The sequence below is a fragment of the Drosophila guanche genome, unplaced genomic scaffold (genome assembly GCF_900245975.1).
Source record: "Drosophila guanche unplaced genomic scaffold, DGUA_6, whole genome shotgun sequence".
Classification (NCBI taxonomy): domain Eukaryota; kingdom Metazoa; phylum Arthropoda; class Insecta; order Diptera; family Drosophilidae; genus Drosophila; species Drosophila guanche.
In genome coordinates, this window is record NW_022995745.1 from 4,728,311 (window position 1) to 4,745,357 (window position 17,047).

General features: G+C 46.4%; 1 protein-coding gene across 5 annotated transcripts in view; it reads right to left on the reverse strand.

The window, feature by feature from the left end:
- LOC117581420 (homeobox protein cut) overlaps nt 1–17,047 on the reverse strand; it is a 71,647-nt gene that overhangs the window by 20,144 nt on the left and 34,456 nt on the right. For all 5 annotated transcript variants that reach the window (XM_034268578.1, XM_034268577.1, XM_034268580.1 and 2 more), the window contains exon 2: nt 10,204–11,523. In XM_034268578.1, the coding sequence (XP_034124469.1) occupies nt 10,204–11,523 (1,320 nt within the window). The remainder of the gene's footprint in view (nt 1–10,203; nt 11,524–17,047) is intronic.

The window sequence follows — 17,047 nt, forward strand, 5'->3', positions numbered from 1 at the left end:
TTGGCAATTTGCAACAAAAGATAACAAAGAGTGAAGCAGAAAACAAAAGGCCCCCACATGTGTGTTGGGCAGTGGGGGGCTCCTGTCAGCGTGCAAAACTGATTTATTTTGCAGTGATCTTCGAGTGTCGCAGAGATCGCAGGGCATTACTTTTAGTCCATGCACTCACCTATTCAATCAGCGATTCATTTGTTCACTTAGCCTTTCATTCAGTTATTCAAACGAACAGCCAGACAGAGAGACAGACAGACAATTCATCAGCTTAAAGACCTTAAATCGCAGGTAATTTCCCCCGGAATTTTTGCATTATTTGTCAATTGCCTCGGGGTGGGGTGCGCGTGGGTGGGTGAGGAGTGTGGTGGGGTGGAGTGCTGGCAATGGCAATTTACAACAATTCAAAGGCATAAATCAAACATTTTGCAAGTTGAAGTTGGCACGGAAAGGCCGTTCCCAAACCACCGAAAAAAGGGCTGGGAGGGACTGAGGAACTCAGTCAAGTTTTGCGTTCTTTGCCGATTGCTCCGTTTGTCAGTCAGTCAAACAGTCATTCATTCATTCATTCAGTTATTTACGCACACACGCACAGGGAACGGTAGTAGAGTTATTGAATTGATTCGGATGGGATGTCTGTTTCTGCCTGTTGGTGGTGCCGTGCCCCCTGGGGGCACGCAATTCGCGTTGTCTTTGTGCGTCTCTCTCACTCACTCACTCTCTGTCCCTCTATCCCTCTCATTTGTGGGCCGCTGCCGCTGCCACCGCTTGATGTTGTTGTATTTTTTGGATTATAAAGTTTTGTAATTAAAATTTGACAGCTTTACAATTCCCAGGACCATCCACGGTTCCAAAGCCCCCCTCCCAACTCATCTTCCCGCACATTTTCTTATTCGAATTTTACAATTTTCGATTTATGTTTCGATTTTATTGTCTTTCTCCCCCCCCTCCCCCAGAGAAAGGCGCAAGATGGGGCAAGGGCGGGCCCGTTACTTTTGGCTTTAACCCTTAAGTGGGGGATGCCTGCCTGCCTAGCTGCTACCTCCAACCGTGCTTTGGTTCATGCTTTCCATCATACATGAATGACGGCACATTTGCGTATATTTTTAATCAAAGCCAGTCACCCCGCCACCCACTCACTCGCGCACTTTTGTTTCTAATTCGTTAAACTTTTGCTTAATAATTGTCTGGCTGTCCCCCCCTCGGGCTCCATGTGAACTTGACTTTTATTCATATTGCCCAAAAATACAAAAAAAATAAATGTATATCCAAATTTTGTTTCAATTTTTGGCTGGGTTTTTTGTGTTTTGTCTTTTTTGTCGATAAGCACTCAACGACGTCCACGACGACCCAAAAAATGTTGGCCCTTGAGTGGGCTATGCCTCCTGTGGAGAGCGTAAGGGGGGGAGGGGTGGTATGTGTTCGGAGCCCAGTCACATGTCTAATCCTTTTGCTTATTGATATGATATCTACACACGCAAAAAGCACAGGAAAAGGACACGACCAAAAGAAAAAAAGGTTATAACCCACCGATTTTTATTTTATATATTGAGGAAAAGGGTTAAGGAAGGAGGGGAATGGTGGAGTGGCTTTCATAATCAAAAAACGTTAAAATCATAGTCTAGACAATAATTTATGAGCACGGAGCATTGCTCCGCTATGTGTGTGTGTGTGTGTGTGTGTGTCCGCCCGCATCCTCCTCGACATTCTGGACTTTGCCTCCAACTGCAGAGCAAAGCGCAGACATGGACCCTGGACTGTGCTGGATCCTGTTGCCCCCCCATCCACGCAATGCCAATCAACATCTCTCGAGCAAACATTCGTAAGGCATAGAGGCATAGAGCAGTGCCGTTCTGATCCTGGTCCTTGGTCGTCGTTCGTCCTTCGGCTACAGGTCTGTCATTGTTGTGTGCCTTTTGTGTGGCGTTTGTGTTTTTTGTTGTGCTTTTTTTGCTGCTCTTGTTTTTTGGGGATATAAAAATATGAACGGATGTTCGGGTCTCGGGATGCTATATGCCACATCATGTTGAAAGTTGGACAGAGGCAGAGGCAGAGGCACAGTGGCAGTGCGGCAGACAAAAGAGAGAGTGCCGCACAACACCTTAATATGCTTCAACCTCCAGCTCCAACTGCCATTTCGTGGGTTTGTCAGCTTCTAATGGTTTCAACTTCCTTCCGCTTGCAGTTGTCCTTTTTATTTGTGTATGTTTTTTTATTCTGTTGGCATTGCTGAAATGTTGTGTGGGCTAGGCAGGTGGGTCTGCAACTGCAACACATAAAGCTACTTAAGAGCAGTGGGGCATTGGTTCTGGGGGCACAGAGTCACCGACGACGACAGCTGCAACTCGTAGCCAACTCCCCCGCCATATATCGATGTCGAGGCCGCAACAGAAATTCCGTACTCAAAGCCAAACCAAAAGGAAAGGAAGAGCCGCTGGCGGGGGGTGAGGGAAACTCTAATTTGATTTGAACATCAGCGTCAACTTCTAATTGAATTTGGCCCCTCATCGCCCATCGCCCATCGCCCATCGCCGTCATCGTCAGCGCCTGTGTCTGTGCATCGATTAACTCGACTGCGGCTCGGCCTCTAAGCTCAATCTTCATTTGATGACAATTTCATTTCTATTAAGCGGGCGGAAAATGCCGCTGGAAATGCATAAAACCGACAGCCACGTTCTCTCTCCCCTCCCCACCCGAAAAAATAAGTCGGGAGAAAAAATACATAGATATGGCAAAAGCTTATTTTAATTGCCCGCCTGGTTGGAGCTGGTACTCGCGGAAGGAGCGCAGAAAACGGAATGAAATAGACTGGGGTCAGGGTGCTACGAAATGGAACAGACAGTGGGGCCAAGCACTCAACTCATCAAAGTTGCAAGGATACAACATTGAAAGTTAAACAACAAACAGCAAAGTAATGTTTCAAGTACAAAAATCTATGTTAAAATCGATCAATTGATCAATCAAAGGTAGGAAATGCAATCGCTGGGCACTGCCTATGCGACCCACTGTCGTTTGTGTCTGGTTTGGTCGCATTTTTACCGAGCAAGCAGCAATTATTTTGACGACGCTTAATTTGCGTTGAGTTGGAGATTTCTCAGCGGATAGCGGATAACGGATAGCGGATGATGGCAACGTCGCGGTTAGCTTGCATCAAAATTGAAGCAAACTAATTAAAGTCCAGGCATTTACGCCCCAACCCAACGCCTGGCCAGCCCAATTTCATTTGCAGTTCCCCCCAAATTGAACGATTTGTATGCCTTAGCCTTTTTTAATTGTTCAATTGGGGTGGATCAGGGAGGTGTCTGAAGACCTGCGTTTGATGGCCGAAACTTAAACGCAGGAGGGACGCCTTTTGGGCGTCAATAATGACATATTTTCCTCATTGTCTGCGAGAGTCTTTTTTTTACGAGGCTCTGGATCTCTCTGTCTATTTTTAATTTGAAATCAATTGTCTAAGTAATTGCTCTTCCTCATTCAGTTTTAAACAAAGCCAAAAAAGATGTGCACACTTCTTCATCATCACGAGTTTGTGGTCTCTGTCACACGTAGATGCAAACATACGATGCTGTCTGGGAAGCCTGAAGGTTGGGCAAACAGCGAGCACAAAAAGAAGAGCAAAACAAAAGCTAATCAAATAGCAACCAGCAGCGGCAACAAACAGTCAGATACTTTTAGCCATGAGTGTGCGGGGAACCTCGTACGAGCACGAGTAGGAGTAACAGCAAAAATTATTTGCAAAACTCAATTTAATGGTAAATTAATACAAGAAAAAAGAAATTAAATTATATTTCTGATTTATTGACAGTCGTGCAGTGCAGTTGGAGGAGATGTTGTGATGTGTCTGGCTCCTTCTGCTAATTGAAATATTTCGAATTTCCGCTCATGCCTGTAATTGACTTGGAAGTCCGAGACGGCACAGAGTCCTCGAGTGTCCGTCCGGAGGTGCCACAAGATGAAATCGAAATTGACAATTTTCACAGATTTCCACCTACGTGCACAGAGGCACACATCTATGCGAGGGAAATTGATGGCTACATGAGATTTTGGGTGCCCAGAAGACTTGCTAGATTATTCATTTAGCACTTCCACTCCACCTCCCAGGTGCCGCTTGGCTGTTGCTGCTGCTGCTGCTGCTGCTGCTGCTGCTTATTTGTTGGCCATAAATCAGGCGGGGGATTTTCCAATTTGGACATTTTTGCCAATTGCATTTCTCTGGTTGTCAGGCATTTAATGGCCTCTAATTAGATAGGAGTCGCCACCGAACCAGGAGCTCATCCACAACTTATGTTTATCATATTTCTTCTTGCACATTTATCGTACGAGGTGGCAAATGGATTTTGAAGCAGTCAGCCATGAGTAGTGCCCTGTCATGGGGCATGGCACTTCCCTTGGGGAAAGTTTTTCAATTCAGCCTCAATCAGCAATTGCTGATCCGCTGATGTTCACTGGCAGGCAGCGACAATGGCAGCAGCAGAAGCAGCAGCAGCAAATACTCGTAATTCAAATTGACTACTGAACTAACTCACGCAACACAATGGCAACAGAGTGAGGCGGGTGGCGGGTGGCACGGGAGGCCGCGAACCGCGAACCGCAAAACGAAAATAAGGAAATAATCAATTTAAAAAAATCAAAATCACACATTTACCCACATTTTCAAACACACGGAGAGATAGATAGAGAGAGGGAGAGGAGCATCATCCCACATCCACTAGAGCAGCAGCAGCAATCATTCAACAGAAAGACAGAGAGGGAGAGAGAGCTAGATAGTGGCAATCTACACACAACACACACACACGGAGAGAGAGAGAGAGAGAGAGAGAGTGTGTCTCTGTCTTTCTCTGATCAGAATCCATATGCGATAAATAAATTGAATTTATCCGCAATTGGTCGAAAAAAAGAATAAAGAAAGAAAATAAACAGCAGCTGGCCACGAGGCAGGGGGCTGTTGACTTGTGGGGCACACACACACAGCCACAGACATGTTCTGGTTGTATTGTACAATATGATAATGACTGGTTTCTTTTTTTGTTCACTTTAATCAGAAATTGCGGTGACAGTCAGCAAGCAAATACAAATACAAAAAACTAGTAGGCGAAATCATTGCAGGCAACGACAGACCCAGAGAGAGAGAGAGAGAGAGAGACGAAGAGAGTGTCGAGTCCAATCCTAAACTAAGCTCAATGTCTCCAGTAATCTATCTGCAAGAGTATGTATCTGTATCTGTAGCTGTAGCTGTAGCTGTATGCTGATTGATTTGAATTGAATAATTGCAATTGTGCTTGCCCAGTATTCCCTCTATTTGCGAACCCACACACACAAAAATGACTAGTACTCATGCTGATGATGTATTTGCTCTTTGAATTGAAACTAATGACAAGAAAATGGTGCTCTTTTGGTATGGGGGTGAATCGGTGATTCGATGGACAAGTCAATCGCAACAACCAAATATCCCTTGAACACGCCACACACACCTGACTGGATGGCTGGCTGGCTGGCTGACTGGCTTACCCGCTTCATTTTGGCAGCACATCCGCACAGGCAGCCACAATTGAAATTGAACTTTTGCTTTGATTGGAAAAAATCATACTAAATTCGAATAATCGCCAATAATTTCGGTTCGGCTTGATTTCAATTCAAGTTCCGGACATTCGACAAGCAGCAAACAAACAAAACACAACAACAACAACAAAAAGAGCAATAAAAACCATCCATGATCGTACAACAAAAATATGGGAATCAAAATATGAAATCTATTCTATTTTTGTGGTTAATCATAATGAGATTTAAATTAATAGAAATCTAAAATAATTGGGGGGGCCTTGCCTCTAATCAAAGATTATGGCCACAGAGAGCACCGAAAGAGAGGCAGAAAAACTCTCGGGCAAAGGCAAAGGCAAAGGCAAAGGCACAGGGATCGGAATCGATGAGATGTTTAAACAGTTGCTGAAGAAAAAAAAGAGCTGATCTGGTTTTTGGCTTCGCTTGTTTGAGTGGGTTTAATTTTAGACCATTTGCGTTAGACATTTGATGGATTTTCCGCTTGATTTGCATTTAAAAATAACATTTCATTCTCCTCTCCAGCACCCAGCTACCAGCCCCCCGCCCAGAATGGATGTTGTTGTCTCCTGTCCATTGTCTTTCGGCATGTCGGGCATTCAGCCAGTGTGTCCAAATATTTAGTTATGTCAACACAAAACCGTGACATGTACCAAAGAACTTCCACCCCTTACTGCCTGTTGCTGTGCTCCTCCTAAAAAAAAAATTCCTGCTGTCGGGTTTTGCCTCTGACGTAGATTGGCCAAGCAAATAATAACTATCTTTTAAGTGCGAGACACTCACGATTGCTCCCATATGTGGCGGGAGTTCAATTTAAATTCGAATTGGTTGAGGAAAAACCATCCATCAATGCGTGTTACATTCATTTTGATAGCTGCTCATCATTGGTCTCGAATCGAAACGAATCGAATCGAATTGAATATGCCGATGGAGCAGTCACGCGATGATAAGCACAAAATCGAATTTTGTGCACGAGAAATTATGATTATTTTCATTATTATTATTATGTTTACGATTATCTATCTGTGTTTAGAGCGTGGAGAGGGGTCGAACAGTTATGCTGGTCCGCTGAGATGCGGGACGGGAAGTGTGTGTGCTCGACCCTCGGCCCCTTATCACTCCCGATGCCTGTCCACTTGGCCAATGTAGTTTTAATATTATTAGATTTTAAGCAATACCTAAGGGAACTGTTTAACCGCATCCATCAATCGTTTCCCAGGGCTCGCTCTGCACTTATCAATGAATGGAGAGGAATGTGCCCGACTGACTCTCCACTTGATGGATTTGTGTTGCTTTTGTTTCTCAATGCTAATCGGATATGAATGAATATACATATACACATCACCATACATCTGGTTGTAGTGTTAGGATAAACAACACAAAATCCTAACCACTAAACAAAGTCATAAAAAAATGATTTCGTTGGTGGTTTTTTTCTTCGTGCTGTGTTGTGTTGTTGTTTCCATTTAGTGCATAAAATAAATACATAAATGTTGAAAATGTGTGTCGATAAAGAATTCCTATAAATATACACAAATGCAGATAACACTATGAACAAAAAAAAGAGAAAACAAAAATAACAAAAAGAAACTGAAATCGAAACTGCGGTTGCAAAATGTTTAATATATTCTTTTTTCTACTCTGTTTCCCTCTCTAGTTTTTCTTCTGTTTTGTGTGTGTTTTTTGTTTGTGGTTCCGCTATTTGTTGTTTGTTTTTTGTGTTTTTTGTTTGCCGCGTGATAAAGACAATCATTTTTGGGGCAACGAACGTGTCATTGGGGTTTTAGGGGCAACCAAATCCAGATATAAAAAAACATATATTTTAGCCGACAAATCGAAGCGGAAGTTTTTGTATTTTGCTAATTTGTTGTTCTGCTTTTTTGAGCGTTTAATTTTTGTTGTTTGTGTGTTTGGTTTTTGCGATGCTTAATTTTAGCCCTGGCCAAATGGAGGCGAGCACTTTGTCTATAAAAATGCACTTCTGCGAAAAAATAAACACATGCCTCATAGCCAAAACAAACGGAGAAGCCCGACTGCAGACTGGGGATCCGGCCAGATGGGATCCCAAAGAGTGGCAGGGAGGGGTGCTGCTGCTGCTGCTGCCGCTGCTGCCGTGGCACTCTCGTGACTCTAACAACAAACAACTGTTGCAATTCCATTTAACATAATTTCTGTGGCAGCCACCGCTCACCGCACACCGCACTGCACTGCACTGCACCGCTCTCTGGCATCTCATTCCTGTCGATCATCTTTTTTGGACGCTCGAGGACACAGAAAATATTGTCGCATATTTATGAACATGTGTAACAGATAAATCTGAATCTGAATCTGTTGCTTATAGACAGACGAGACACTCATGGATACACTCACACACACACACTCGCTGATGCACTCACATAAGTGATTTAGTTGTCAGGCGAGTGCATTTATCACAGCCTGCATGCGAATGAGGGAGTGAATGTGTCGCAGTGACTGCGGTTCGGTTGGGTGTGGGGAATTGGACCTAGGACTAGGCTGGCTGGGGACTAGGACGAGGGCCGGGTGGCCAGGGGTTGGGGTCGGGGCGCCAGTAATCAAACTAATGAGCTTGGGCCCACCAGCAGGCAGGCAACAGGCAGGCAGGCAGCAGGCAGCAGCCAGCGACAGAGCGGCAAAAATAGCTTTTAATGGATTTCAAATAAGAAAACGCGCATAAAACGCAAACAAAACGCAGGCTAAAAGCAAAAGCCGCCTCACCAGTGCGCTTCGGACTGGGTTGGGTGGCACTGGGTGTCTGGCCAAGTGAAGTGATAAAACATTAAAGAAATGCTCTGCTCTGACTGCTGCTGCTGCTGCTCGTCTTTGGAGGCTTTCGACTCGACTTTGGGCTTCTTCTTTAATTTTTTTATTTTTTTGTTTCTGTGTGTGTTGTGTTTCTTCTTCTAATTTGTGTTGCAGCAAACACCTAGGGGTTGCTAATGGAAGCTGCTGGTGCTGCCTCTGCTGCACTTAATGGCAAATGATAATGATTGATGCTGAAATGCATCCTCCTTCAGCGCTACCCCGAATCCACACAAAAAGCCACACAAAAACACTTCAAGTCGCAGCTTTCCTTCAAGGGTGCTGCACGGCAAGGATGTGGCTTGCTCTTTCAAGGCGATAAGCAATCATTCAATGCGGTGTGGCGGGCGGGGTGCCACACGTTTTGCATTAGAGAAATTAGAAGGAAACTCCGCTGGGTGGTTGCTTGGAGGAGCACCAAAATATGCACCGAAACAAGCAGCAGCAGTAAATGTGCAGAGTTGCAGGGAATATCCAGGGAAGGGTATTGCTTGGAGCTCCCATTGACATAGCTCATTGGACATGCCATCCCTTGGGGAGCTACAGCCAGCGCTCTCTCGCCCTGCTGCACTCACTCATTGTCTTCTCCCTCGCCTGCCAGCAGTGTAAACAAAGGCATTCAACAAATTTGTAGGCGTAAAAATTGTCTTGTCAATATTTTAATGATATCACTTTACACCCAACCCACTCCATGGCCTGCATTGTCCCTGGTCCCTGGTCCCTGGTCGTGTCCTTGTCCTTGTCCATGTCCTATCCCATTCTAACCACACTCTACCCCTTCGGCCGCCAAGCCGCCTCTCCTAAAACCCTGTGAAAAAAGTTTCATTTTAACTTTTCTTCTTTTTTTCTGCCCTTTTTGTTGTTGTTGTTGGTTTTTGACTCCCAGATCCACACGGGACGCGGCTGTATTTTTCCCCTTGTTTATTTTTTTCAGAGTCTTTTTCCTTCCCTTTTCCCTACTCTTTCTCCTGCTTTCTGCTTTCTGCTCTCTGCTTCTTGTTCTTGGGCGTGTAAAGAAGAAGTCAAAAGTCCCGTTACTTTTCTCTCCCTCTCTCTCTCTACCTCTTCGTGTCCCTGTTTCTCTGTCGCTCATTTGTTTGCCTTGTATTTTGGTTTTTTTCTTTCGCTTTTTCCTTTTTGTGTTTGGGTTTCAGTTTCGGTTTCTGTTTCTGTTTCTGTTTTCTGGGGGGCAACATTTTTACTGTTTGGCTAGAAAATTACAAGAAAAGTGTTCTAACAAAACGGTGGCAACGGTGGGGGGGCTGAAGCTGGTTTCCCTGAAGGGGGTGTTTGCTTATTTGTGCAAGTGTTTTCTCAATTGTGCGTGTTGCCTGGTCAGAGACGGGGGTGGAGAGGCAATGGCAATGGAGAGTGAGCGAGGGTCAGTCGTGCGTCGTCGTCTGCGGTTGGAATTTCTTTCCCTTTTCCCCTTTTTTTGCATCCTTTTCACTCTCGGAATTTGCCAGCTGTGGGCGGCAACGTTTGTCTAATCTTAACGGTTTTACATTTCATTGCGCCGGGTAATTGTCTGCAGTAGGACGAGAAGGAGCGCCTCGACGACGACGATGCTGCTGATGGAAGCGGGCACAGACGGCCCTCTAGTTTATTAAATTAAAAAGTCACTTAAACTGGCTCTGTGGAGGGGGGGCATTCCATGCCAGAGCAAGGATTAGCTGGCTGCTGCAGTTCCAAGCAAATTCTAGGGGTTATCCCATTCCGAATCCCTCTTTTCCCTCAAAATTAAAGCTAGCCTTTCGCTTATGGGCACTTTGAGCAGTGCATCAAACTTGCAAATGAAGCTGCCAACTTAGCATAAATTCTTAGATGAAAACTTACCTCTTTGTCTTTGGCAGCAATTTGCACAGCGTGCTGATTGTTGCTGTTGCTGTTGCTGTTTGTGTTGTTGTTGCGCTTCCTGCGCTGCTTCTCGCTGTTGTTGTTGTTGTTGCTGGTATTGTTGTTGGTACAGTCATCATCCTCGGCACTATGAACCGATGCTGCCACATGCGGATCATCCACATCATCATCATCATCATCATCATCATCATCATTGCTATCACGCATTGCCACACCCGGGCCGACGCTGTTGCTGTTGCTGTTCTTTCGACTACAACTATTATTGCTATCGGTATTGTGATTATTGCTAACATTTAAACTAGCTTCCTCATCATCTGCCACAGTCTCCGAATCGCCAGCAGCGGCCACAGCAGACACCTCCTCCGGATCGCCAGTCGCCGCATGCCTCTGCCGCTGCTGATGCTGCTGCTGCTGCTGTTGGTGTTGGTGTGGTTCAGTTCTTGCCGCAGATTCGATGGCCTCCAGGGACTGATGGGGCTCCAGCTCCATGTCATCGTCATCATCGTCCAAATGCGCTGCATTCGACTGCATGGAGGCGTTCTCCTCCTCATCATCCTCTTCATCGTCCTCGTCCTGCTCCTCATCCTCGTTGTGGAGGTGACTGCCACGGCTCCTCCTGCCGCTGCCGCTGCTACTGTTGGTGGTGTTGCTGCTGCTGGTGGTGTTGGTCGCTGTGTGGGTGGTGGTGGTGGCAGTGGCCTCGGTGGCCACCGTTTGATGATCTGTGGGTCCCACAGCCGACGCTGCGGCTGCTGCCTCCGCTGCTGGGGAATGCAGAGGCGAATGCTGATGTTGCTGTTGGACAGCCGCCGCCGCTGCTGCTGCTGCGGCAGCTGCCGCCGCCTCCATCATCATTTGTTGGGCGTGATTGAAGAAGAGCTTCGGATTGAGGCAGGCGCCGCCGACACCACCACCGTTCTGCTGCAGGCTGCTCTGCAACTGTTGCTGCTGCTCGGCGCTGAGCAACGGCGGCGAGGGCGACGGCGTGTTGGTGTTGGCCAGCAGATTGCCGCCGTTCTGCTGCAGCGTGATGGCCGCTGCAACAATGGAGCTGTTCAGCTGATGGCCAGATCCAGATCCAGCGCCTCCGCTGGCCAATTCCAGATCTGAATCCTCGATCTCCTGTACGCCTGATTCCCCTTCTGCTGCTCCTGCTCCTGCTCCTGCCACTGACGCTCCTGTGTTGTGGTTGTGGCTGTTGTCGCTGTCGCTGTGGATGCTGCCGCTGGCGGGATCCGTGTTGCTGGTGGACAGTTGCTCCTTGAGTGTGTTCACTTCCTTCTCGGCAAGGGTAGCGCGCTGTAAGCAACACAAACAGAGAGAGAGAGAGAGTGGGGAGATTAGTTATGGAGCTGCCACACATATGTTTGTTGGGGAGAAAAAGTTTAAAAGTTTCACCGCACAACTATCGACCCTCATTAATTTTACTTTTAAAGTCATTACGGGTTAAATTTAGCCAAATTAATACGTTGCAAAAACTTTTGTTGCACACACACAGACACCAATGGACACTCCAAGGACTCAGACGGAAGGAAGGCTTAAAAAACATTCCATGGGTAATGCCGTCTGCATTAGCAACCCACCAGCAAAAAAAAACAAGAAGCAGGACTACGAAAAGGAGTAGAAACAGCAGCAACAAATTTATAGTTTATCGTTTCGTATCGATAAGCCTTGAAACTTGAACATTGGAGGCGGGAGGCGGCAGGCGGCAGGCCTGACCTTCAATGCCGCAAGAGGAGGCACCATCACTTGGCAGCAGCAATCCTCGCAGAAGGAATCGAAAATTAAAACAAACCAAAACACACACAGAGAGCAAAAAAAAACAAGCACGACCCAACACAGTGGAAAAGAAAGGCTGGGGCGCAGGCGAGAGAAGGTTACAAAAATATGCGGTGTAAACTTTTTTGGCAAATTAGTCTGGGATTCCAGGAGCCGCCTGCGGCCTGCCCGCCCGTACCCATTCCCGACAAGTTTTGGGGCTTCTCCTTCAGGGCAGACCCCAAAGCCAGGATCTAAGCCCCACAAATGGCAATGACTTTTACGGCTCTTTGGCTTCGATTTTCATGTTGATTTGTACTTGTTGTTGCTGCTGCTGCTGCTCGAGCTTGGGCTTGGGCTTGGGCTTGGGGTTTTGTGCAATTTTATTTGTATAAATACCGGAAGCTAACAAAAAACAAACCAACAGAGTGCAAGGCGGGGGGCGGGAGGGACAGTTTTTAGGGTTCTAACAGGGCGTTGCAGGCAATAAAGAACTTTGGAAATTAGTCGATGGCACCCAGGCCCCAGAGCCACCAAAAAGCTGCCACAGCCGTTCCTTGGGGCACAAGTTCTATTCCATATCGATGAAGAAGTTAAGCAGGAAGTCGTTACATACGAAAAGGGTGTAAGGACCTCACCAATATTTCGATGGCTGTAAGGATAGTCAAACCCATTCCCATTCCCATTCCCATTCCCATGAAATGGTTTTGCAGTTGAAGTTTGGAATAAGATATTCAATGCTGATTCTTGAATGTTTTTTTAAGAGTATTTTCTAAGCAATGAACGAAGGAAACACACCAAAAACAACATGCATGTCGTGTACATTGATCCTCGACTCTGTCCCCTGGCTCCCCACAAACAATCGATGGGCAGGCATGGGGCTGCTGTCCTGTCGCTTAATGACAATATCCCTGGGAAAAGCAAATCATTTTTCTTATACCCTTCCAGGCATGTATTTGTCATCGTCATCATCATTATGCCGCTGACTGGGGGAGTCTCTCTCTCTCTCTCTCTCTCAACTCTCTCTGTGTGGAGTGCAGATATATATTTATGATATTTAAAAGCTCTTAAGTACAAACAACAGACACAAGCGGTTGCCTCTCATGGAAGCTGCTGCATTTTCGTGTCCTTTCAAATGCCAGACATTCGAGAGCCCAGACAACAGGCAGGCAGCAGACAGGGAAGAGACAGGACACCAGTGCCCGGGTCTCGGTCTGTGCCTGGGGCAGGGGTTTCCTTCCCGTTTGGTTGTAGCAATTCTGGGGGCTTGTTTGGTTTGTTTGTTGCCATTCCATGAGCTGCTTAAGCTTGAAAATTGTTTTCATAATGGCTGATGATGACTACGACGAAGCGAAGGATACTTTTTGCCACATTTCTTTTGGGTTGACTTTATGCCTGGCGAGGAATCGATCAATGGCTGTCCAACTGCGCGACGACTCTTAAACTGCGGGTTGCTCCGTCCGGAACCTGGCCCTGGTCCTGGCGCCCAATGAAATGCAATCCCCGTGGGAACGCCAACACTTGCTCTGGACATTCCCGGCTCTTGGAAAATAGTTCGCTCTCTTCTCTCGTCTGGCAGCTACACGTTCTTTTTCGTTTTTTGGCAAATCAATTAATGGAAACTTTGGTGAAAGGTTTGCAGCAGGCAGCAGTCTCCTTTGTGTGCCCCAAATTCGAGGAGGCCCGAGTCCGGCTTAGCAGTCGGTACGGACAACCAAATGAGTTAATTAACTAAAATGCGGGTGGCTTTGGCCCAAACCAAACCGAACCGAACCGAACCGTTCGGTTGTGTTCCCTTTTTTTTTGTATATATATTTTTGGGGCCCACTTCAATGGCTCTCGTGCCCCATGGTCCATGCCCCATGCCTCGTGTGTGTGGTCAGCTTATGGCAGAAAAGGCTTTCCCCATATTGAGCACCCTTTTAGCGTCCACTCCTGGAGCATTTTTTGTTGGGTTTCCTTTAATATTTTTTGGCCTGGTTGCCACTTCAAAGGAGCGCCACACACACACACACACACACACACAAAAATCTCTCGCGCGCACAAACCCAAAAAATGTTAAGTGAAATGTTGGTGCCTCCTCCATCCCCGTTGCCCAGCTGCATGCCAGCTAACCGCCAGCTCAGTTGGGCATTACTTTAACTGGCAGCAAGCGTAAATGCCAGAGATCATTCGATGGGAATTGTATCAACTATTGGCTCTGTGGCAGGAGACTCCCGTTGCTGCTTATACTTTTTTTCCTCGCGTTGTTCCTGTCGTCGCGCTGTTTGTCGTGTGCTTGGCACATGTCAACTCTTGCGCTTGCCCCTTTCCACATGCGGAGTTGCAGCATGCGGCATTGTCTCAAGCTGTTTGTCTGAAGTGAGTTTTCTGTTGTGTGCTTGTGTGCTTGTGTGCTTGTGTGTGTGTGTACGTGGCTGCCTCAAGACTCGCGCACGCAAGAGGCTCAGGGGCGACTCCACGACTCCAGGAGCTTGAGCTTCCAGCAGCAGCAGCTGTCAGGACTTCAGGGGGTAGAGCACTTTTTGTAATTAGTACGAAGGCAATGTTATGAATTGTGTGCTTCAGCTTAAGCTCTCGAGTGCCCCAGCGAGCCTTCTTGTTGCCGCAGGGGCAACCCCTTTTTCAGTTTCAGTTTTTTTTGCTTTCTTTCTTTCTGTGCGGCGACATTCGAAGGGGTAATACGGCGGCAAAGAAGATTGCAGCACATTGTGCGGTTTTTGGACAATAAATCAAAGCAAATCAATGCTGCAACAAATGATGTTGATGCAGCCAAGGGGGTTGTGTGTTCGATATGGCAGGGGGTTCGAGTTTGCTCCCTTTGAAGCCCATTGCCGGTGGGTTTGGGCTTTCCCCCCGTACTGCCACTTGAACGCCTACTGACATGACATGATGGGACGTGGAAGGGAGTGGTGTTGCTTTGGCTCCAATCGAAAGGAGACAGTAGGCAGCATTTTCACAATTACACACACATTAAAACAGAGAGAGAGAGAGAGAAAGAGAAAAGAAAAATCGCAAGAAGAAAAAGCGAAGAAAAGCGGAAGGAGAAAAGTGTTTAAAAGTAAAGGGAAGGCCTGCATGTGTGTAACAGAAAAATCTGTAGCCTGACATTAGGCGCAGAGACAAAGCCTTGGCATGGCCCATCGCTTAAGTGGCGGGAGGGAGGAGGCCTCTGTGTGTGTGTGTGTGACAGCAACAACAAATGCCAAAAGGAAGAAGCAGCATGAGTGTACACATCTTTATGTTTGTGAAGGCACGATAGGCAAATGACAGCTGAAGAGGGAGTGGGTGGAACAGGAGGAATGAGTGCAAAAAAAAGGAGAGCGAGCACAGGCACAAGATGGGAGCAGAGACAGGCAGGACAGAGATACAAAGTGACATAAAAAACGATTGAAAGAAGAGCATTAATAGAGCAATCAATGTATAACACCGTATATCGATCATTTATCGATAGGTTAGGGATGCTTTAAAATCCAGTATTTCCAGTTGTCATGGTTAACCATCATCCACCACCTATTTACCCATTTATCATTGTTTGTTCTCTATAAACTATTCCACATTTCCATGATCTCTGCAACTATAAACTTTTTCGATCGATTTGTATTCCTTCTCTATCGATAACTCATCACAGACCACGCTGTTTGCCTTCGTTTTCCATTCGATTTTGAATGAAAGAGCAGAGGAATGCGGCCACAGCATATGCACTTTGGCATCTCCTGCCCTCTGGGATCTGCTCTTAAATTCCCATTCCACCACTTGATTAATAATCCCCACCCCCAGCATTGCATATTTACTGGTAAGCCGCTCAACTGTTATCCATTAATTACTGCTCCTCCTGCAGCTGCTGCTGCTGCTCCTCCCCCTCCGCTCGGCTGTTGCTGCTTCTTATCCACTAAATACGAGTCCTGCTATGAAAGTGCGCTGCCTGCCCCATGCCTCGTGCCACCGTATTATTCTTTGGATTCGGGGCATGCCTTTGCATTTGCTTTACAATTTCAAACATCATTAGCAACGCACACACACACACACAGAGACTGGGGGGCATGCCCTCACACACAAACGCCACACATGCTGATGCATACAGACGTGGCAGGCTATGTGTGTGTATGCATATATCCCTTTTTGCTAATTATTTATTTAAATATTAAACAAAAAATACCCAAAATACACACAGAGTGCGGAGCCCTTCCCCCAAAACAAAACAAAAAACTGCAACAAAAAAGCAGCAAAAAAGATTGAAAAGAGTGGCATGAAAATCAACACAGAGAGTGGGAGGGAGAGAAAGGGGCAACAGAAAAGACGAAACGAAATGATGTATTGATGCTGTTGCCTGCTTCTGAAAGAGGAGGCAAGTGGCACACACACACACACACACACACACAGGCAGGAACAGTGGTAGCAGCAGCAGCAGCAGCAAAAATAAGAAGCAGCTGGAGAAAGGCAGGCAGCAGGCAGGCAGGCAGGAGGAGGCAGCACAAGATAAAGTCAAAGTACAGTTGAGTGTGAAGCAAGGAGTGTGTGTGTGTGCTTGTGTGTGTGTGGGGTGAAGGATGGCCAAAGGACAGACAGACAGACACACATGCAAATACATAACTGTACATTCGACTGTGAACCGTTCTCTCTCTCTCTCGCCTTCCATTTTTGTTGTTGCTTTTTTCTCTGTGCTCCCACTCTCTCTCACTCGTTTTCTCTGTCTCTCTGTGTGTTTTTTTTGGCTCTGGCTAACTAATATTTTCTAATTTAAAATTCTGTTTCTTTTTTCTTTCCAACCCCACACAAGCAGTCCCCCCTTTACCACCCACATGTACACACTCCCCCTGCTCCTCCCGCACAAATACTCACCCACACACACACACACACACACACTCATGCCGATGTGTATGTAAATTTTATAAAATTTTCTATTTACTTATCAAAAATCAGGCAGTGAAACAAAAGAGCGACTGGGTGGTGGTGCGATAGAACTAGGGGGTAAGAGATGGGGATCTAAGAGTGTGATAGAAGGAAGCGGGGGTGTGTGTGTTCGTGTGTGTGTGTGTGGGCGTGTGTAACAGAAAACTGCGTG